General features: G+C 47.5%; 1 protein-coding gene across 1 annotated transcript; it reads left to right on the forward strand.

The window, feature by feature from the left end:
• Nucleotides 1–542: 542 nt before the first annotated feature.
• Nucleotides 543–24236, forward strand: LOC121875503 (extensin-like). The gene is made up of 3 exons (XM_042380073.1): nt 543–659; nt 974–1511; nt 23251–24236. Exons 1-3 carry the CDS (start codon nt 543–545, stop codon nt 24234–24236), a joined length of 1641 nt encoding a protein of 546 aa, XP_042236007.1.
• Nucleotides 24237–24801: the final 565 nt, after the last annotated feature.

Genomic DNA, 24801 nt, shown 5'->3' on the forward strand with positions numbered 1-24801 from the left:
TACAACAATGGTACAACATGTTCACTACAACAATGGTATAACATGTTCACTACAACAATGGTACTACATGTTCACTACAACAATGGTACTACATGTTCACTACAACAATGGTACTACATGTTCACTACAACAATGGTACAACATGTTCACTACAACAATGGTACTACATGTTCACTACAACAATGGTACAACATGTTCACTACAACAATGGTACAACATGTTCACTACAACAATGGTACTACATGTTCACTACAACAATGGTACAGTAATTCAAGTAGTATAATAGTACTATAATTATGTTCGCTGCAACTCGGTTTCACGACAAGTAGAGTAATAAGCGCAGACACTCTTCTACATTCCACACTGAGGGCGACCCATCCATACACTCCTTGCAGAATGAAACCACTAAATAGACAGTTTTAAAGATGGCAGAAGCCCGCTCAAAAATATTCGAATATGATGTATTTGAGGTTTACGTTCGAAACATCCCAATGGATTGCACATATGAGGATATTAAATACATTTTTAATGAATAAGGAGGCATGGTGGATTGTTATATGCCATATAATAGTCATCAAACTTGGCACCGCGGAGATGCACAAATCAAATACCAAGATGAGAAGAGCCAGAAGTTCGCCCTCAAGAATGATGGACGGATGGTGTACAGCCAACATCTGAAAGTTTTCGTTCCACATAGTTACCAAAGCACTCACTATTTTAAAGATTCAAGTCATTAAGATAAAAATAATATCCATTATAATACGGCACAGACAGAAAACAGTTATAATCAACCTAAAGTGACGCCGTATTATCTTCAAAACTACATTCAAGACGAACAATCATATTTCCGAACACTTATCACCGGAATAAGAACTTTCAACCACAACACCTTCCTCAAGTCCTACCGAGCACCTTTACATGGGGAGGTGTCGGGAACAATCGTCTACACCCTCAAAACAGAACTATTCCACAGGAAACTGACGGCGACTATTGGTGCAGTGAAGGTGAACTGCTCGCCTTTCCTCAGAAACGAACTATTCCACAGGAAACTGACGACTATTGGTGCAGTGAGGTGAAGACTGCTCGCCTTTCCCCTCAGAAACAACCTATTCCACAGGAAACTGACGACTATTGGTGCAGTGAGGTGAAGACTGCTCGCCTTTCCCCTCAGAAACGAACTATTCCACAGGAAACTGACGACTATTGGTGCAGTGAGGTGAAGACTGCTCGCCTTTCCCCTCAGAAACAACCTATTCCACAGGAAACTGACGACTATTGGTGCAGTGAGGTGAAGACTGCTCGCCTTTCCCCTCAGAAACGAACTATTCCACAGGAAACTGACGACTATTGGTGCAGTGAGGTGAAGACTGCTCGCCTTTCCCCTCAGAAACAACCTATTCCACAGGAAACTGAAGGGGAGTCGTGCAGTGAGGAGGAGGACGACCATCTTCCCCCGCATAAACGACGACACCGTCGACACCGTCGACAGGAAAGTGACGAGGAGTCGTCCGGTGAGGAGGCTCAGTGAGGTACTTACTGTATATCCAATTTTTTGTTTTGAATTAATAAAAAAGACCGCTAACAGTGTCACTCATTGCCCTGAGAGTAAGGCTCACCTACCTACAGTACGTACTTTTAACAACAAATTTGCTACAAATTCAGACTGTAGAACTGGTTCGACTACCTTATTTAATACCACTACTACCTTTACTACTATTAATAAAATAAAATAAAATAAAATAAAATAAAATAAAACAAAATAAAATAAAACAAAACAAAGAGTTAATCCCATAATCAATGTACTCGCTCTCAGGACCATACTTCCTTGAATGATTCACCTGGCAGTTTATTCTGAGTTATACTGTACTATGGTGGAGAATCACATCGACTAACTACCTGCTCAAGGTAAACCTTGAGTACGATAGCTTAACCCCCTGGAGTCCATTACCATGGCATTCAAGATAAAATATTTTTTTTATTTAAAGGATTAAGACATCGTGCCCAAGGGATTAAAATTATCGTACTCAAGATGTTAAAATATCTCCATTAGCCTATCTCACTGTACTCAAGGGATTAGAATCGTACTCAAGGGGGGTGAATAATTCCACTCTCAACTCCATCTCACATTCCTGCACTCTGTATCCAACACCTATAAGCATCATAGACCATCTTACAGCTCCCCAAAACATCCTAATCCTGTACCCAAACACACCCCCCACCACCCCAGCTGTACCGAGCACCTCAGAGGGTCACCCACAAATAACAGCCGTCACCCGGGAAGAGAAAACACCGGGGGAAATTGGGAAAGTGTCAATGAGGCACAAACAGGAAAATTTACGAGCAACCTTTAAGTACCGCTGACCCCCGACACCAAAATTTCTTATAGTATCCCGTTTATTAATATCCGTTTTCTATTATGGGAAGATATGGGGAGGAAAAACCCATTGCGATTTTTAATAATAATAATAATAATAATAATAATAATAATAAAATAATAAAATAATAATATAATGATAAAATAGTAATAGTAATAAAATAATAATAATAATAATAAAAGAAGGCCATATACAGTAATTAAGAGTAAAACGTGCCATATATTAGAGACCGTACTGATACTGAACACAATTAGCCTCGGTACTGCCTTCACACCTCCCTAATTCTGCGACTCAAACCTAAAACTTTTATTAAAGAAAACTGAACAGAATTATCCCCCTCCATATGACCTGAATTATAGCCATCCCAGTTTATCTCACCTAAAGATTAACCACACTAACCTGACCTGACCTAACGCAAACCTCACCTGACCCTTCCAAGCAGCTCTCAGCCTAAGACCTACCCTACACCACCACAAGTATGTATCAGTTTCATCTAAGACTAGCGAGACGGGTTATATGATACCTATGGAATCTTCTGGCCCAACTCCCCCGGGTCACCTCTCACTCTACTGCCCCGTGTGTTCTGGGACAATATTGTTGTGCTGTATGTGGATAAGTTTTTCAGTGTTTTGGGGGGTTTATCGTATTGAGCTAGTTATCGTATTTAGCAAGTAGATTATTGTTGTTATTATTATTATTATTATTATTATTATTAAAACCATTATTATCTATATTATTATTATTATTATTATTATTATTAAAATTATTATTATTACTTTAATTTTTGTCAATGGGACGTAATTACATTAAGCCAGGCTAGGTTACCACTGATCATCATTCCGTCAACTAATCTGAAGCGTATCAATGGACCAGTTTGTGTAGGATATAACCTGATTTACATAGTTATTTATGATGTGTTTAAAGTGATATACGTAGCGTGTAAAATGTTATTACGGGGATATATAAAATACATCCTTTTGGCGTGTACATCATGCAGAATATTGGATAGGGTGGGTGGTAGTGGGTGGGAGTGGGTGGGTGGGAGTGCACGTTACTGAATGGGTGGATGGATGGGTGGGGGTAGTCGGGGGAGGAGGAAGGCGTTGGTGGGTGAGGGTGAGTGGGCGGTACTGAATGGAAGAATGGGTGGGTGGGTGGGTGGGCAGGAAAAGTGGGTGGGTGGGTGGGTAGTGGAAAGAGGTGGATAGAGACAGTGGGCGGTGGCGTTGGTTGAGGGTGTAGAAAGGTGGAGGGTGTGGGCGGTGGTGTTGGGTGAGGGTGTGGGAGGTGATGTAGAGTGAGGGTGGAGAAAATGGGTGTGGGTGGAGGAGGGCGGGAACACTGCAACAAAACAACCTCGGCCTTGACACACTAACAGTCTGCACCTTAGTAATTACCTTACAATACCTGGCCCACCCACCGCCGCCTCCTCCTCTTCCACCCCTCTCACCTCCCCCTTCCTCCCCCCTTCCTTCCGTTTCCTTCCTCCACCTCTCCCACCTCCTTCCTTCCTTCCTCCACCCACAGCAGGACCACTACAACATAGCCAGGGCGGCTAAATTAATAACGAACCTTTTAAGAGATGGAAATAGAGGCCTGAGAGAGAGAGAGAGGACAATAACAAGGAAGAAGAAATAAGAAGAAAAGGCTTAAAAACAACAACAAGACGACGAACCAAAAATAAATACAATAATAAAAATAGCTAACAGACACACCTGGAGGAGGAGCTTCAAGACACACCTGGAGGAGGAGCTTCAAGACACACCTGGTACCTCTCAACATACCTCAGGAACTTCATGACCTCTCCACGGCCTCAAACTCTGAAAGGGAGGAGAAGGGGGAGGGGAGGAGGGGAAGGGGAGAGGATAGGGGGGTAGGTGAGGAGTCAAATCCCTTAAATCAACAGCAGGTAAACCCCTCCCTTCCTTCCTCCCTTCTTCCTTCCTTCTCTTCCTCCTCTTCCTCCCTCCTTCATCGTTTTCCCTCATTGGTTTAGAAGCCTCATTTCTCATCTTTCCTCCTGTCTCACTGGCATAGAGCCCTCCCTCCTCCTCCCCACGCTACAGAGCCCTCTCCTCCTCTTCCATTACTGCCATAGAGCCCTCCCTCCTCCTCCTCCCTTCCCCTGCCATAGAGCCCCTCCTCTCTCCCTTACTGCCAAAGAAAGCCCCTCCCTCCTCCTCCCTTCCTGCCAGAGCCCTCCTCCCTCTTCCTCCCTTACTGCCCTCCCTCCTCCCTTACTGGCATAGAGCCCTCCCTCCTCCTCCCTTACTGGCATAGAGCCCTCCCTCCTCCTCCCTTACTGGCATAGAGCCCTCCCTCCTCCTCCCTTACTGGCATAGAGCCCTCCCTTCTCTTCCCTCCCTCAATGGCATAGTCTTTCCCTTCCTCTTCCCTTACTGGCATAGTCTTTCCCTCCTTCTCCTCCTCCCTCCCTCTCCCCGTGTCCATTACCCCAGCAGGAGATGACACAAGTCCCCAGGAAAATAGTGTGTGTTAAACTCCTCCTCAACATTCCTGGTGAGAACTGCCCCTCACCTCAAGTCTTAAGGTGGTACTTGAGGGCCCTTCTTTTCTCTCCCTCCTTCCTCGACGTCGTAAAAATGGGGAGAAAAAAATAGCATAATAATAATCCGTGGAGGGACAGTAAAGGAAAGAAGAAGTGGTCATTGTTACTGTGGGTGTCGTCCCCGAGTTCTAAAGTTAGGTCGTATACTGTCTGGAGCCTGGACGACCTGCATGGCTCTTCCCTCCACCACAGCAGCCAGAGGAAGAACTTAAGTCATCCTTGTGGTCCTAATTCACATGTAATTGCAAGATAAATTAATTAAACCTCATAAATAAATTATGAACGATTGAACTAAACTCGATGACTTGAAGATTAAAAAAACAAAAAAACAAAGTTGGCATCAAAATTACACTCAAACTCTACTCAAACTCGTTATGTTCACTCAGCATCAATTAGAGGAGAAAATTAACGAGCAGAGGACCACAATTCTCAGCTATTTTGCTCAGTTAACTGGTGTAGAGTGAATGTATCTCGCTAAGGTAAAGAGTTTTGGTATAATGTTTATGTTACTTGTGTTTTGTTATATTTTTTTGTGTATAAATCTAAGTCAACCAGTGTGGTGTTTTCCTTGCGTCTGGTCACAAGAAATCTGTATGAGTCCGGATTCTGGGCGACGAACGAGAACGTAATATAAACTCACAGGACGAGTAATAATTCTGTTGTTCCGCCAAGATACACCCGAGCCACGAGCAGCAGCCTAGTTCACAAAATAAAAAATCATATGAGCTTCAAAATTAGTTCTTTCAGGGCTAGTTAAACACATTTAATGCCTCGCCTCGTAGTGACACAAGCAGGAGGTGGTGACGGTGTAGCTGCTGGTGGCACTGCTACTGGTCCCCCCGCCCCTCACACCGTCCCCCCGCCCCTCACACACCGTCACCCCCCTCATACGGTAACCCCGCCCCTCAGACACCGTTACCCCTGCCTCACACACAGTCACCCCCCTCATATGGTGTAACCCCTGCCCCTCAGACACTGGTCCCCCTGCCCCTCACGCACAGGCCACCCCCCCCTCATGGTAACCCTGCCTCAGACACTGCTACCCCTGCCCCTCACACACAGTCACCCCCTTCCTTATTTGCAGCTGTCATGAGGCGGGAGGGTCATGAAGAGGGGGTAAAACTAATATGAGGTTATTGACAAATCAAGGAGAGGGAAGATGGAGGAGGAGGGGGGGTAACGGATGGATTGCTGGCGGCGGCTGCTCATGCGAAACAGCGTCATGAAAGCGTGTACTGTCACAAAGTGGAGGGGATGAGAGTCAAAGGAGAGAGGACTGTCATCTGTCATAGCGGGTGGAACGGGGGTAGGGGGGGAGAGAGGGAAAAGAGGGGTGAAGGGGGAAAGGATGGGGTGGGGGAGGGAGTTAGAGGGGAGGTAAGTGTCACGAAGATCATCAATGTTTTGGACCAGTCAGAAGGGGGGGAGATGATGACTGCCATGAGAGAGGGGTGAGAGGGGGTAGGGGGAGGGGGAGATGATGACCGCTATGAAAGGATTGTGGAGAGGTGATGACCGCTATGAGAGAGGGGTGAGAGGGGGCAGGGGGGAGGGGGAGATGATGACCGCCATGAAAGGATTGTGGAGAGGTGATGACTGCCATGAGAGGGGTGAGAGGGGTGGGGGGGAGATGATGACCGCCAAGTGAAAGGATTGTGGAGAGGTGATGACCGCCATGAGAGAGGGGTGAGAGGGGGTAGTGGGAGGGAGGGGGAGTGCTGGGAATCGGGTCAGTAAAATATATACAGGTTGAGAGAGGAGCTGTAAGAGGCAGGTCGGCTGTAAACACTTTCATCGATTATTTGCAACACGATTAAAAAACAAACTACCCACGACACACACACAGACACCGAACGGAAATTAAACGATATAGTTAGTAAAAAGTTCTAAAGGTTAAATTAGCCATTGGTTTTAAAGCCTCTTCATATAAATATAACTCATATTTCACAAGTGCTGGCGTGTAGGGAATCGAACCAGTGACCATTGAAGTGCGAGTAGAACGTCCTAACACTGATCTAGGGAGCCACAGACCGGTTAAGATACTTCACTACTCCAGGTAACTCCAACTCCACCTATGGTAATTCAGATTCATCAAAGACTAATTAAGTGTTTGTATTTACAGTCTTATTATAGTAAACAGGGGGCGCCATATTAACCTCTTTACCAACAGGTGATCAACATAACACCTGATATATTAATTATTTATGGTAACAGGTGATATTACAGGTGTTATGGTACAGGTGGGTAGTGAGGAGAGGGGTCACGAGTGCGCGCGCTCTCTCTCTCTCTCTCTCTCTCTCTCTCTCTCTCTCTCTCTCTCTCTCTCTCTCTCTCTCTCCTCCACAACATAACACAACACAATCGACTCCTCCGTCGCGTACACCAAGAAAAAAAAAATATATTTCATCACTACCTTTATACTTAAGACTTTCTCGACAGCTCATTGAGAGAGAGAGAGAGAGAGAGAGAATAAATGGGGGAACTTCACATTTTACACCACAAATGCCGCGTGACATTCTAGTGTGAGCCGCTCCGCTGAACACCTACCCCCTGAGGATAACATTTATATGAACAATAAATTTATAAAAATTGAGGGAAAAATTATATTTATGGTGGTGGTGAGGAGAGAGAGATGTGGGATGTTAGGGTTCACAAAAGAGTAATGAAGAGACAAAGAATGACAGGGAGAGGAAAGAAGAAAAGGAGGGATAAGAAAGAGGATGGCCGGGAGAGAATTGAGGGAAGTGAGGCGGAGGAGGGGGGTAAAATGCCAAACAGACAGACAGATGGGCCATAATCCACTCGCCTCCCTCCCTCACAGAACCATTACCACGCTCCCAAAATATACCTCACCGCTGGCCTCATCCACACCAACTGACTCGCGAAAAAATATATATTAAACTAACTTAATTCCCAGACAGCCTAAGACCACTCTCCCCTTGTGATAACTAACGAATACAATACCTGAGACACTATACAGGTGAGCTATGCTAATTAATTACTTTTTCTCCAGGTAAGACAATATTCCACAGGTGAGCTACAGTACGTTAATTACTTTTTCTCCAGGTAAGACAATATTCCACAGGTGAGCTACAGTACGTTAATTAATATTCTCTACAGTTAAGACATCAACTAACAACGTTTTTATGATTTCTATGGCCGAAAATCGTCAACTTTTGAAGGTACATATAATTCAATGTATAGTGTTGAAGATGGCAGCCAGTGTTGCTCCGAAGTCTTTTCAATATCAGGCGTTTTGTTGTTATTGATGAGGTGACCTATGGATGAGGTGACCTGTGGATGAGGTGACCTGTGGATGAGGTGACCTGTGGATGAGGTGACCTGTGGATGAGGTGACCTGTGGATGAGGTGACCTGTGGATGTGGTGACCTGTGGATGTGGTGACCTGTGGATGTGATGACCTGTGGATGTGATGACCTGTGGATGAGGTGACCTGTGGATGAGGTGACCTGTGGATGAGGTGACCTGTGGATGAGGTGACCTGTGGATGAGGTGACCTGTGGATGTGGTGACCTGTGGATGTGGTGACCTGTGGATGTGGTACCAGTTTATGTAGTGTACAGTCGATGTAGTGCACAGTTTATGTAGTGTACAGTTTATTAATGTACAGTTTATGTAGTGCACAGTTTATGTAGTGTACAATATTATGTAGTGCACAGTTTATGTAGTGTACAGTATTATGTAGTGTACAGTCGATGTAGTGTACAGTATTATGTAGTTAATCATATACCGGTACCGTATATTTTGGGTTCATATGAAGATTAACCACCCAAACGCTAACCAAACCAAACCTAATGAACAGTTGAAATGATCTTCGTGACCAGTTGAGTCAAATGATCAACAAAAGTGGAAAAATAAAATAAATTAACAACTCTTTACAAACAGTGGTGAACCATACATGAAAAAAAGGCTAAAAAAAATAATACCTCACGAACATACACACAAAAAAATATCAGTCAGATCAGGAAGAACAGATATTGGATAGTCTAAAATGTGGTCCTAAAAATTCCCCTTTCCCACCCTCCTCCATCCACCCCAAGAAAAATTCACCTCCGGGCTGTCAAAATTTAGCTTTATATTTGCCGGCAATAGGCTGGATAAAAATCTCAGACCCACATAACGTTTCGGCTATATTCTGGGTGAGATTTACAGCTCAACATTTCACGGGATTTTAGTTTTCTACAACGCTGACCCGCCCGCTTGCCTCTCACTACTACAATACTGTACGGCAAGGTGTGTGTGTGTGTGTGTGTGTGTGTGTGTGTGTGTGTGTGTGTGTGTGTTTTGATGCCCGTACATACACACACACACGCACAGACAGACAGACAGACAGACAGACAGAGAGAGAGAGAGAGAGAGAGAGAGACTAATAGCTATGCCCAGGCAATATACATTCACTCAAAAAAAATATCTATACAAAATTGTGTTGAAAAAATATGACACAAAGGACGAAGAATTTTGACAATCCTATCGAGACAACAGGAGTCACAGTGTTCATTCTGAAATTCATCGATCACCCCAAGTACAGATAGTTTATGTTTTTTAAGTCACTCTGATGCCAAAAACCTTCGCCAGTTTAGTGGGTTTTTTTTATTAATTTATCGAGTTTGGAGAATAAAGGTGAAGGTCAGTGATGTTCTTTGTCTATAAGCTTCAATTAGGGGAAAATATGCCTGAAGAATTTCTGACAGCAATAGAAATGGTGGTGGTGGTAGTAATAATGGTAGTAGTAATGGTGGTAGTAGTAGTAGTAATGGTAGTAGTAGTGGTGGTCGTGGGTCGTATTTAAACAGGAAACTTTAGTAAACAAAATGAAACATATCCCCCACCTAACCCTCTTCTCCCCCAATAAAACAATACACCCTCCCCACCCATCCATCCCCTACAAACAAGCTCCTCCTATACCCCCCCCCACAAACATACACACACTCCCTTACCAAACAACACAATTCTCACTGATGACACCTCCAATCTGCGTCATATGGTAACACAATAAGTCTTTTACCTAAGTCTCCCCTTGTACACGTAAAGAAAACCAGTTAACTATATTATTATCCTGACCGACTGACATGCACGCAATAATGATTTATATTATTTATTAAAACATATTTCTCCCTTAAGTTATGTAATGTGTATGTGTGTGTGTGTGTGTGTGTGTGTGTGTGTGTGTGTGTTTATTGCACTGTAATTTTTAATATTGTTTTTCCAGGAAGCGTAAAAAAAATAATGTATATATCGGGGAAAAAATAGACAAATAATTATATATATTTCATAATAAGTGTACGTAGTGGAGTGCAGTGTCATTAATGAGGTCGACTTTTAATGAGTATACTGAACCATGTAAGCCGCCACACACACACACACACACACGTCGACCTCAGGAGTGTACACCAGGGGTCAAAATTCTCCTGTAGATGCTGACGTTTACTCCCCTCACCCCCCTCCCCTCTCCTTCAGAGCCAAGAGATAATAATTCCTTCTAGTCTGCAAGTCTCTGTGCTGATCCTAGGGAGTGTCAGCTAGACAGGCTCTCACAGTAACAGTTCAAAAGGGGAAGAACTTTTTATTTTTAACTCGGGAAACCTTTTTTAAAACACCCGACACCACAAAGACGCATTTGAGAGATTGTGGAGAGGTGGTGGTCTGCTAGTGGGTAATTTTAGCTACAGGAAAGGTAAAATTTAGCTTTATATATTCTTTAACTAGAAACTATTATGACGTTGGGTGATTACAGTACTATAATGCATAGATTACAACTACAGTACAGTAAATTCACAGGTTTCAAAAACTTTAATTCGAGCAATGGAAGTTAAAGACTTACGTGAACATTTTGTATACAATGATAACTAGTATGTAAAGACAGTCGACAAATGAGACGTGAACGGGTACCTGTCTTTGCAGTTGGGAGAATGAAGGCAATCGAGTGCAGTATCCAATGTAGTGTCTCAATTTATACCATATTTAAGGAGGTAAAATTATAATATTTCTCTCACATAAAAACCAAACATTGAGAGAAATTAACATCTCCAGAGGCAAAATAATTCGTCAACAGACTAAAAATTTCATCTCTGAATTTAAATAATAATGGGGGTTAAATTTCTTACCTTCCACCTTATACTAATTACATTATCAAGAGCTTTATTTACCCAGAATATTATCGTCGCCTCTTAAGTATCGTCTTGGTATTTCCTGCGTGACACACAATGGCCAGTTAGGGTCATATCTAATTACAACTTATCTCGGGGGCTTCCATTACGACACTATCACCTTGTGGTAATTACACTACCTGTACTTTATACCCGAATCTCCACTTTATTCCACCTGAAGATTAACTATCCTAGCACTAACTTAACCTAACCCAACCCAAGCTAACCTAACCAAACCCCAGCTAATCTAACCTAACTCAACCCAGGTGTAGGATTAAGATATTTAAATCATGAGGTGAAATAACCTGGGGGTTAAACTTCATGTGTTCCCTTATACAAATATTTCACCATCAAACTCATTATAACACAGGTAAGTCTTCCTCCAGGTGAGTTCCTTAATTAGGGAAGAAGAGGTTTAATGTGTGTGTGTGTGTGTGTGTGTGTGTGTGTGTGTGTGTGTGTCTGTGTGTGTGTGTGTGTGTAGGTCGGTGCTCACTCTCACAGGGTACAATTAGCATATTATCTCACAAACAAACACAAACACATTCTTACGACGCGTCTCATTAGAATTAACATACGATTCACACAAACACAAAACTCGGTTATTTTTATGTGGTAATTCATGTATTTAACACAACAAACAATAATGAAATACTAACTGGTATTTTTTTATGTATGTGATAAACTTTAACAGATTATTCAGCAGTAAAATAAACACTGGTATTATTTGTTCTTTACGAATCATATTACAGGTAATATGTTATTCGGTGATACACTAATTACAGGTGTTTTATAGGTGATTTACTATAATTAACATGGTTCGGTGGGACGGTGTTCAGTCACTTTTTCTATTGAGTTCTGTGAGGAGAAGGAGGAGGAGGAGGGGGTGAAGGAGGAGGAAGGGTGAAGGAGGAGGAAGGGTGAAGGGTGGAGGTGAAGGAGGAGGAAGGGTGAAGGTGGAAGAGGTGAAGGAGGGGGCGATGGAGGTGGGGACAGGGTTACGAGAGGAAGGGATGAAGGAGGGGCAGGGAGAGGAGGAGGGGAAGAGCGACGGTTGGGGGCAGGGAAGGAAGAGAAGGAGGGGTAAAGGAGAGGGTGAAGGAGGAGGAGAGGGAGGAGGAGGGTAGTCTAGGGAGAGGGAGGCCAGGGAGGGCTCAAGCACGCGCTACACTGCTTGTCTTCTAATTACCTCATTACTGCACTTAATGACACCAACACTCCCCTCTCCTCTCTCCCTTCCTCCTCCTCCTCCTCTCTCTCCACGGACCAAGTGCCACTTCTGCTCATCTAACACATCAGCTTAAACGTGTTCAGCTATGTCTCGGTACTGAGAGAGAGAGAGAGAGTGAGTGAGTGAGTGAGTGAGTGAGTGAGTGAGTGTGTGTGTGTGCAAATTAGGTCAAGGTCACGACTCTCAAAACGGAATGGCTCTTTAACAGAAAACATGACAGTAGAAGATCAGGGGAAACTCAAGGATAAAACCCAGGCTTTCCAACTCAGTTATACGACGATTTAGGACAAAGAACCAGAGTATACATAGTGCCAGAGCATACATGGTGCCAGAGCATACATTTAAAGTGCCAGCGAATACATACATAGTGCCAGGATATACATACAAGGTGCCAGGGTATACGAGGCACCCAATTCAATTCTCTCCTCCCACTGATACAAGATCCTGTGTTATGATATGGCCCAGTCGTTAAACACACACACACACACACACACACACACACACACACACACACACACACACACAGAGATACCAAAAGCGTACCTCCATCGTCCCAAACACCTTCCTCATTAACCTGTCGTCAACATACCTGAAATATAAACAAAGCAAGTGAAGAAATTTATACGCACATATAATAAAAGAGTTAAATATTATTAATGAGCGTAAATCCTACTTCTTGATGAGCTAAAACTAAAGTGCATCATAAACCGTGTGTGTGTGTGTGTGTGTGTGTGTGTGTGTGTTCATTAATTTGGTTCATGGCTCACAACAGGAAAGCATTAATGGGAAGTAGAGAGGAAAGGTGGAAACGACACACACACACACACACACACACACACACACACACACACACACACACACACACACACACACACACACACACACACACACACACACACACACACACCAGCCAAGTCAAAGCAGGTGGGATTAGGTGAGTCAGTCACTGAGCCTCTAGCATATTGTGGGCTTAGTGGAGGGTGAGTGATGAAGCAGTGTGTCAGCTGCTGGGGTGTCAGATGATGGGGTGTCAGATGATGGGGTGTCAGATGATGGGGTGTCAGCTGCTGGTGTGTCAGATGATGGCGTGTCAGATGATGGGGTGTCAGCTGCTGGGGTGTCAGATGATGGGGTGTCAGATGATGGGTGTCAGATGATGGGGTGTCAGATGATGGGTGTCCAGATGATGGGGTGTCAGCTGCTGGTGTGTCAGATGATGGCGTGTCAGATGATGGGGTGTCAGATGATGGGGTGTCAGATGATGGGGTGTCAGATGATGGTGTGTCAGATGATGGGGTGTCAGATGATGGGGTGTCGCTGCTGGTGTGTCAGATGATGGGGTGTCAGCTGCTGGGGTGTCAGCTGCTGGGGTGTCATGATGGGGTGTCAGATGATGGGGTGTCAGATGATGGGGTGTCAGATGATGGCGTGTCAGATGATGGCGTGTCAGATGTCAGATGATGGGGTGTCAGATGATGGGTGTCAGATGATGGGGTGTCGAATGATGGTGTGTCAGATGATGGGGTGTCAGATGATGGGAGATGATGGGTGTCAGATGATGGGGTGTCAGATGATGGGGTGTCAGATGATGGGGTGTCAGATGATGGGGTGTCAGATGATGGGGTGTCAGCTGCTGGGGTGTCAGCTGCTGGGGTGTCAGATGATGGGGTGTCAGCTGCTGGTGTGTCAGCTGCTGGTGTGTCAGATGATGGGGTGTCAGCTGCTGGGGTGTCAGCTGCTGGTGTGTCAGATGATGGGGTGTCAGATGATGGGGTGTCAGCTGCAGTGTGTCAGACGCTGGTGTGTCAGACGCTGGTGTGTCAGATGATGGGGTGTCAGCTGCTGGGGTGTCAGCTGCTGGTGTGTCAGATGATGTGTCAGATGATGGGGTGTCAGTTGCTGGTGTGTCAGCTGCAGTGTGGTGGTGTGTCAGATGATGGGGTGTCAGCTGCTGGGTGTCAGATGGTGTCGGCAGATGATGGGGTGTCAGCTGCTGGTGTGTCAGCTGCTGGTGTGTCAGATGATGGGGTGTCAGCTGCTGGGGTGTCAGCTGCTGGGGTGTCAGCTGCTGGTGTGCTGCAGATGATGGGGTGTCAGCTGCTGGGGTGTCAGCTGCTGGTGTGTGTCAGCTGGGGTGTCAGCTGCTGGGGTGTCAACTGCTGGGGTGTCAGATGATGGGGTGTCAGATGATGGGGTGTCAGATGATGGGGTGTCCCCTTAAGTGTCAGATGAAGATTCGGGTTGACTACGGAAGACTGTGATGCTATTTAACGGTTCATAATGACTAATGACTCACGCAACATGCCGCCTATGAACCTCTGAAACGACCACTTAAATGAGGTGGCCAAGTGGTAAGCGTTTATTAAGTGAACACCTCGGGGTAGTTAATCAAGTCCCTCGGGGTGGATGAGCGGTGAACTGATAATGTCAATGTTACCTCTCTGGTGATACGTGGACCTTCAAGTTGGCAACACTGCAAAGTCGGATATAACAACAATAATAACAATAACAAAAGCAACAACAATAACTATAACAAAACAACAATAATAATAATAAATCAATCAATATTATCAGTAGTAGTAGTGGTAGTGGTAGTGGTAGTAGTCGTAGTAGTAGTAGTAGTAGGATATTTAATTTTAAGGTAATAAAATGGCGGCGAAGGTGTGGCTATAAGGGGGGGGGGGTGGGATGGAGGCCACTTTAAAAAAATAAAAAAAAATAAAAAAAATAGTAGTAGTAGTGTAAACATTATCAGTATCTCCACTACCTGCATTAAGAGGGTTACCGTTGCTGTCAAAACTACCACAATCACTCATCTCTCCACAAAGGTGCTCCCTCTTCAGCGTCTCCAGCAGGCAGCACGTAACTCACATTTACACGAGCCAACATAAATCTCGCGGCAAGACGGATAGCTCAGGGCGCGGGTGTCACTCGTTACAACCTTCTGTCGCCTCGCCGTCATTGTTAGGGCGTGAACAAAGTCGTAGGTCATGGCGCCGGTCCTAGCCTTATGTAGTGGGTCGACCCCTTACATGGTCTGATTGTCTCCAAGGGCGTAATAAGACTTCACACTCATGAGAGCTATCGAGAGTCGGGTGAGGGCATCGAGCTGAAGTGTGTCAAGGACCAACCACACTTTGGCCTATCCTAACAGTCGAGCAAAATCCTGACGACGGGAGGAGAAATGGCACAATCTTGTACGACATCTCCTCTATCACCTCAAATGTCTCGTTACCTTGATGAAGACTGACTCGGACAACACTCTCCAGGCCTTTACCGCAGGTGGATGTGTTGTCACCAGTACTGCACAATGACGTGATTAAGTTATGTCTGTTCTGATAAATACTATAACACCAATTAGCTGGGGTTATACCATTACATGTCAACGTGGGTCAGTGAGTGTTAGTACTAAACATGACAACAACAATAGTAATGGTAGTAGGAGTGCCAAAATAAATCTTGATAAAAAACAAACACATTAATCTGTCTACCAGCGGGTGATATAAATAACCTGGGGTACTGTGGACTGACCAGGAATTAATTACCAACATCAATAAAAAAAAGTACAGTACTGATACAAACATATACATACAGGTATTACAGAGATTACAACAGTATCACAGTATAACCCACCCACCCCCCCCCCAGATCAATCAATCAATCAATCAATCAATCAATCAATCAATCAAACACACACACACACACACACACACACACACACACACACACACACACACACACACACACACACACACACACACACACACACACACACACACACACACACACACACACACACACACACACACACACACACACACACACACACACACACACACACACACACACACACACACACACACACACACACACACACACACACACACACACACACACACACACACACACACACACACACACACACACACACACACACACATTTACCTTCACATCGAAATCGAAATTACACAACCAGCGTTATCACCCCCGGGCGACACACCAGTCTACCAGATCTTAAGGACACTCAGGCCTTTATAAATCTCACCAAACCGATGAATTATCATATAAATGTCGGTTTATCATAAATAACTTATATAATATAACACCATTTGCATACACCTAGGGCGAACTATTTCCCCGCCGCGTAAATCATTTCCGCGTGTCCTGCCGTTCCCGACCAGACTTGGCGAATTTCACAACGCAAGTTTCCTGATGGTTCTGTCAATCACCGCAGCAACTTGTGTAAGCCTCTGCGGGTGAAAACAATTCCTTTCCGGGGCAGGGCGCCTTCCTCCTCATTATGAGGAACAGCGATGCCAGGGACACACCATGTGTGTGTTTGTGTGTAAGGAGATACCTACTATTATCCGCCAGTCTCCACCTCCCGCTTATTACCCCAATCTAATTCAATGTTCTCCTGGTCTCCTGCTGTACCCCTCGTTCTCCTGGGCTGATGGTCCACTCCACTCTCTCGTTTTCAAGGGGTGTGAGTCTCTCGGCCGCTTTCTCCTGAGCCTGGCAGCCTACCACACAGGGGAAGGACGAACCAGCATGGGTTATCCGAGGCACCGACATATTTAACAAGACTGTCATAATGAGATTTTAGCGGTCAAGATGGCTGGCTGGATCTCCCGAGTCTCGCCTCTCACCTCCCTATACACTCATAGCCCCTTACCTCTCTCTCTCCCCTCCCCACAGCCCCTCCCTCTCCCTCCCTCCCCTCCAGCCCCTCACCTCTCTCCCTCCCCTCCTCACAGCCCCTCCTCCCTCTCCCTCCTCCCACAGCTCCTCACCCTCTCCCTCCCTCCTCAGCCCCTCACCCTCTCCTCTCCCTCCCTCCCCTCCCTCACAGCCCCTCACCTCTCTCCCCCTCCTCCCCCTCCCTCACAGCCCCTCACCTCTCTCCCTCCCCTCCCTCCCCCTCACCTCTCCTCCCTCCCTCACAGCCCCTCACCCCCTCCCTCCCTCCCTCCACCCCTCTCTCTCCCTCCCTCCCTCCCAGCTCCCTCTCTCTCTCCTCCCTTCCCTCCCCTACAGCCCCTCACTGCCCTCCCTCCCTTACAGCTCCTCACCTCTCTCCCTCCCTCCCTCCCAGCCCCTCACCTCTTTCCCTCTCCCTCCCTCTCACACCCTGACCTCTTCTCCCTCCCCCCCTCGCCCCCCTCACCCCCTCACCTCCCTCCCCACAGCCCCTCACCTCTCTCCCTCCCTCCCTACAGCCCCTCACCGCCCTCCCTCCCTCCCCTCACAGCCCCTCACCCTCCCTCCCTCCCTCCCCCTCCACCCTCCCTCCCCTCCCTCCCTCCCTCACAGCCCCTCACCTCTCTCCCTCCCTCCCTCCCCTCCCTCCCCCACCCCCTCACCCTCCCTCTCTCCCTCCCTCCCCACAGCCCCTCACCTCCTCCCTCCCTCCCCTAGCCCTCACCCCCTCCCTCCCCTCTCCACAGCCTCACCTCTCTCTCTCCCTCCCTCCCTCCCACAGCCCCTCACACTCTCCTCCCTCCTCCTCACAGCCCTCACCGCCCTTGCTCCCTCACAGCTCTTCATCACCTCCATCTGACTCCACACTTAACACGAGTACCACTTTATCCGCCATGAAAGTGAATTAAATTACTTCCATCACGTACGGCCAGACAAGGCATCAGGAACATCACACACACACACACACACACACACACACACTTCCCAAATTTAACACATCCTCATTTCCTTCTCTACCCCCCCCCCCCTTCACAATACCTCTATCCTAAGTTTCTATTCATCATTTCCAGCACCCGTCTCCCCCTCCTCCCTCCCCTTCCCCCATCCCAACTCCATTTTCTTTTTCCATCTAAACCACCACCCCCACCTACCCCAACACTATCTTACAACCACACCCCCACCCCACTCTCACATCTCCACCCCTTCTCTATCACCCCTCCTCGTCCTCGAAACACAAAGATCAGATGTTTCTCCAATACCACAACATTCCTCAATATGCGAGCAGGCGGTGTTGTTTTGAGCACTTGTCGTTTACGCGTGAAGACAATATCCTCCCTTTGCCCACATCACCACCCCCCCCGCCTCCCTCTCCACAAGCACAACCTCTATTCTGCGCTACAACAAAACAAAGAATATAAAAGCGCACGTATCCAGCCAAGTCCTGTAATTATAATGATGCTATGTTTTTAATATGTATTCAGCGGATACGAGTCTCGAGGGAATCCGAATACAGTTATGTTTTACCGATATCACCTGTGGGACAGCACTCACCTGGCTGGCCTGCCTCGTGATGTACTGTACTGTATACTATTGCAGGGAGGACACACACACACACACACACACACACACACACACACACAAAATGAAGGTGGTGATAGACTAATAATAACAATAAACAAGAGAATAATACATGAAAAGGTAAGTAAAAATAGGAATATAAACAGCGTAGAAGGAAGTAGTAGAACACATGATAAAAGATGACACAGAGAGAATAATCGTGAAGGTTATTATTATTTACTACACAACTACGAGAGATGTTGTCAAGTGGTGGCTCTCATTTTAATTAAGGTCCCACTCACACCCAATTTATCGAGCCACCCACTCATCTACCCACTCACCCACCCACTCAGTCAACTATACCCAGACCCATAACCCATCCACTATCCTTTCCTGATATCCTTCCCATCCACTCTCCCTCCTTCTCTCGCCAGCATCTTCTCCAACAGTCTCTTAACCTAAATCACCACCACCATCACCATACCTTCTACCCACATCCCCAACACCCGCTCCATCACCTTCACCACACCACACTTCCCCCTCCCTCACTATCACCTCCAACAGACTTCATCATCATCTTCCTCCTCACGACCGCCACCAGAACCCAACACCTTCACTACCACCACCCAAAGACCAACACCTCCTTCACCACCTCCCTGCACCCCAAACCTCCACCATCTCACCCCTTCTACCACCACACCCCTTCTACCACCACCCCACTTCTTCCACCACACCTCTACCACCACCCCACCCCGCCGGCGACTCCCACACCATGTATAGGCCAGACACACAATGAGCTCCTCCACAGTATTGCCGAGTTATTACGAGGGCGTCACGTGCCTTAACCTCACCCGCCCTCCTCCACCCCTTAAGGAAGACCCCGAGAAGAGCCTCTAGGGAGGGACGCTCAGGGCAGCACACACACCCACCCACCCTTATCATTGCCCAGCTGACTTACCCACCCACCCTTAATACTGCCCTAACTTCTTGATGCTGCCCTAAAATCACCGCAAGATGATCTTCCTTCCTCCTTCCTTCCGCCCCTTTCCTCCCTCCCTTCCCTCCACTCCTTTCTTAACTAAATGCCACAGATGTAATAACCCGTTATTAGTGAGTAGATGAAAGGTGTTGCAGGTTAATGGTGCTCTCTCTCTCTCTCTCTCTCTCTCTCTCTCTCTCTCTCTCTCTCTCTCTCTCTCTCTCTCTCTCTCTCAACGCGCACGCTGCTTTTATCTACTGATTTTCCTGTTCGTATTTCCGGTTCATGTCCACTATTTATCAGGCTCTTATTCCCCTTTATATCCTGGTATCCACATCCGCCTCCATATCACCGTTGTATATCCACAGACACGTGTTTTTATCCATATCCCGCGTCCATGCCGACTTCCACATTATTATTATTTATTTTTTATTGTTATTTTATTTTTTATTTTTTAGGGGATTAACCCACTAGGGCACAGGTCAATGACCCACATCAGGGCCTGGGTGCGAAAACAATAATAATAATAATAATAATAATAATAATAATAATAATAATAATATTTAATGGGTGGATGGATGGGCGGGTGCGTGGGTGGATGAGACACAAACATCTAGAATAAACAAATTTCAGACTGATTCCGTTGTTTACATGTACACAGGACAAGACTCGGCTATTACCAGGTAGATTGTTATTCATATATACAGATTACATTATCAATTTATCACCTTTATCGTAACTTCAACACAAGCAAACCACTGCTGTCTGTATCTCATGTAAACATTGAATCTGCACTCACAAGCCCGAATCACAATTTTCCTGATTGTGTAACGCCAAGGAAATGTATGGTGATGGTAGAGCGTCTATAAGCACCACAGTCACCACCACTACCCCGTCCCTTCACAACTACGCACACACTTTCAAGTAGTTCCCCCTGACATCTTCCTCCTCTGTGCCTCGACTCCGTAACTTCCCGTGAGGAGACAAATGCAAAATAAACAGTGTGTGTGTGTGTGTGTGTGTGTGTGTGTGTGTGTGTTCAACCACGCCGCCACAACCACCCAACAATGGCATTAACATAACCGCCGATTAAAAGAAAACAAAACCTTCAGGGCTCGTCTCACAGCAGCCAATCAGAGATCAACGTGGCATCGCTCAGCCAATCACAGGACAACAACAAATACCACATCCAATCGCAGAGCAACAAGAGGGGGAAACAGGGCCAATCAACAGACCCATAATAAACAGCACAGAAAATCAATTAAAATCTACCAATCAAAATAAGACGAGACATTACACTAACCAATCAAAACAAGACGAGACATTACACTAACCAATCAAAACAAGAAGAGACATTACACCAACCAATTAAGACATCACAAGACAAACTTACCCTCAAAACAAAACTAGGATTACCACAGATCAAACTAATTAGCAGGTAACAATTAAATAAAAGTGACTCTATAATTAATTAATCTGGAGACACGACAATTAAGAGCTTATGAACCTCTAACCAGACTGTAACCGGTAATAGTTTTAGAATCTCTCTCTCTCTCTCTCTCTCTCTCTCTCTCTCTCTCTCTCTCTCTCTCTCTCTCTCTCTCTCTCTCTCTCTCTCTCTCTCTCTCTCTCTCTCTCAGCATACAATAAAAAAAACTGATACCCACCCTCCTCTCCACCCCCACCACCTCCACACCCTCCACCACCACGTCTCCACCCCCACACCCTCCACCACCTCCACACCCTCCACCTCCACACCCTTCACACCATTCACCACCACGTCTCCACCACCACGTCTCCATCATTCACCACCAAGAGGCCCCACTACGCCACTACGCCGCCACAAATTAAATAAGAAAAGGGCTAAAATGAAGAGGTCGTATTTCAGTCAATGAGAAGCCATGGGGAGGGGAGGAGAGGGGAGGGAGTGGGGTGGGAGAGGGAGGAGGGGTGGGGAGGGAGGGGTGGAGGTGGGGGAGGGGAGGGAGTGGAGGCGATGGAAGAGAAGGGGTGGGAGGGTGGTGAAAGGGGAGGTAGGGGTGGGTGGGAAGGGGGAGTGGTGGGGTGGGGAGAAGGGGAGGGGTGAGGGGGGATGGCGGTGGTAAGGGGGGATTAGGGGTAGGGGGGAGGCATGGTGAGAAGGTAGGGGAGTGGGTGGTGGGGGGGTGAGGAATGGGGGTGGAGGAAGGGAGGGGAGGGAAGGGGGGGTTAGGGGAAGGGGGGAGGGGAGGAAGGGGAGGTGAGGGAAGGGGGGAGGTGGAGGAAGGGGGAGGTGAGGAAGGGGAGGGAGGGGAAGGGGGAGGGAGGGAAGGGGAGGTGGAGGGAAGGGGTGGAGGAAGGGGGGTGAGGAAGGGGAGGGAGGAGGCCAATCCGGAATTTTCAAGGAGGCAAATTGACGTAACTATCACTGATAAAAACAACGAGGAGGAACACGTCGACGTGGAGGGAACAATGCGACGTGGAGGAACAATGCGACGTCGACGTGGAGGGGAATGATAAGACGTCGACGTGGAGGAACAAATAAGACGTCGATGTGGAGAGAACAATAAGATGGAGGGAATGATTTGCGACGTCGACGTGGAGAGAACAATAAGACGTCGACGTGGAGAGAACAATAAGACGTCGACGTGGAGGGAACAATAAGACGTCGACGTGGAGGGAACAATAAGACGTCGACGTGGAGGGAACAATAAGACGTCGACGTGGAGAGAACAATAAGACGTCGACGTGGAGGGAACAGTAAGACGTCGACGTGGAGGGAACAATGCGACGTCGACGTGGAGGGAACAATAAGACGTCGACGTCGAGGGAACAATAAGACGTCGACGTGGAGAGAACAATAAGACGTCGACGTGGAGGGAACAATAAGACGTCGACGTGGAGAGAACAATATGACGTCGACGTGGAGGGAACAGTAAGACGTCGACGTGGAGGGAACAATAAGACGTCGACGTGGAGGGAACAATAAGACGTCGACGTAGAGGGAACAATAAGACGTCGACGTGGAGGGAAGAGGCAGCTGCTCTCCGCCAACACGGGGAAACTATAAATTTATTCGACTGCAAGAGGAGGAGGAGGAGGAAGAGGGGGAGGAAGGTGAGGCGGAGCAGGAGGGGAGGAAGGTGAGGCGGAGCAGGAGGGGAGGAAGGTGAGGCGGAGCAGGAGGGGAGGAAGGGGAGGGAGAGGAAGAGAAGGGGGAGGAGGAGAAGGAAAATATATTTAGCTGTTCGTTTATAGGAAAGAAGAGAGTAGAAGGGAAGGAGGGAAGGGAAGGGAAGGGAAGGGAAGGGAAGGGAAGGAGGGAGGGGAGGATGTGGGCCAGAATTACGGTTATCAGTTATCAGTGAGTAAAGGTATTTATTTGTCCATTTATTCATCTTCTCTCATTAATAATAGTAATAATAATAATAGTAATAATAATAATAGTAGTAATAATAATAGTACCACCACCACTACCACCACTAACCCCACTACTACTACCACTACCACTAACCCCACTACTACTACCACCACTAACCCCACTACTACTACCACCACTACCACCACTACCACAACTAGCACTACGACTACTGCTGCTACTATTAAATATTACTAATTGTTAAATACTAATTAAAATACAATTATAAACCGAGTGTCTTCCAATAAATGACGCAACACCCACCACCCCACAGTCGCCCACGCGCTCCACCCCACAGTCGCCCACGCGCTCCACCCCACAGTCGCCCACGCGCTCCACCCCACAGTCGCCCACGCGCTCCACCCCACAGTCGCCCACGCGCTCCACCCCACAGTCGCCCACGCACTCCACCCCACAGTCGCCCACGCACTCCACCCACAGTCGCCCACGCACTCCACCCCACAGTCGCCCACGCACCCACCCCACAGTCGCCCACGCACTCCACCCCAGTCGCCCACGCGCCCACCCCACAGTCGCCCACGCCTGGACCCACAGTCGCCCACGCGCCCACCCCAGTCGCCCACGCCCACCCCACAGTCGCCCACGCGCTCCACCCAGTCGCCCACGCGCTCCACCCCAGTCGCCACGCGCTCCACCCCACAGTCGCCCACGCGCTCCACCCCCACAGCGTCGCCCACGCGCTCCACCCCCACAGTCGCCCACGCGCTCCACCCCGCAGTCGCCCACGCGCTCCACCCCACAGTCGCCCACGCGCCCACCCCACAGTCGCCCACGCGCCCACCCCAGTCGCCCACGCGCTCCACCCCACAGTCGCCCACGCGCTCCACCCCACAGTCGCCCACGCGCCCACCCCACAGTCGCCCACGCACCCACCCCACAGTCGCCCGCCACGCACCCCACAGTCGCCTACGCACTCCACCCCACAGTCGCCCACGCACTCCACCCCACAGTCACCATCACGCACTCCAATCACAGTCGCCCACGCACTCCACCCCACAGCCCACGCACTCCACCCCAGCCACGCACTCCACCCCACAGTCACCCACGCACTCCAATCTCTACAGTCACCACGCACTCCACCCTACAGTCACCCACGCACTCCACCCCACAGTCGCCCAATACGACTCAATTCCCCACAGTCGCCCACGCACTCCAATCATTGCGTCGCCCACGCACTCCACCCCCAGTCGCCCACGCGCCCAATTGTCACCCCCTGCCCCCCCCGCCACCCACCTATAGCGGCCGGCACACAAGTCAGCCTGGCAAATAAAGACCTAAGGCCCACTACCTCTGATGTACAGTGTGTGTGTGTTAGTCACACACACACACACACACACACACACACACACACACACACACCTCCCTCTATGATCACCCCATCAACGTGGATGTAAGGGCCGGTAATAATAGCCTCTGGTGCCGTCAACTAGGAGCTAACTACCCATTAACTTTGTGCTTCACTAGTTAAAATGGAATTAGAGGAGGGGAACGGAGAGAGAACTACCAGTATAGCTCATCCGGGACTTATCAACACCCACAATACGGTGATTAATTCATTGCTTCATTGGTTGTTACAGTAGACACACTTTCACCGTGGTCAAGAGATGCTTCGTGGTTCATTTAAGGCTTCGAAGATATTGTGAAACCCTTGACCCTCACCTCAGCGTTGACGACTCAGGAAGACATTTGTGTGTTGTTTCCAAATAAATAATAATAACTCTACTTTCTCGTCTGTACAAATGATTATGACGTAACTATGTACAGAAATCGTTAATGACTAATATTTACGTTCTGTTACAGCTTA

The sequence above is a fragment of the Homarus americanus genome, unplaced genomic scaffold (assembly GCF_018991925.1).
Source record: "Homarus americanus isolate GMGI-L3 unplaced genomic scaffold, GMGI_Hamer_2.0 scaffold39745, whole genome shotgun sequence".
Lineage (NCBI taxonomy): Eukaryota > Metazoa > Arthropoda > Malacostraca > Decapoda > Nephropidae > Homarus > Homarus americanus.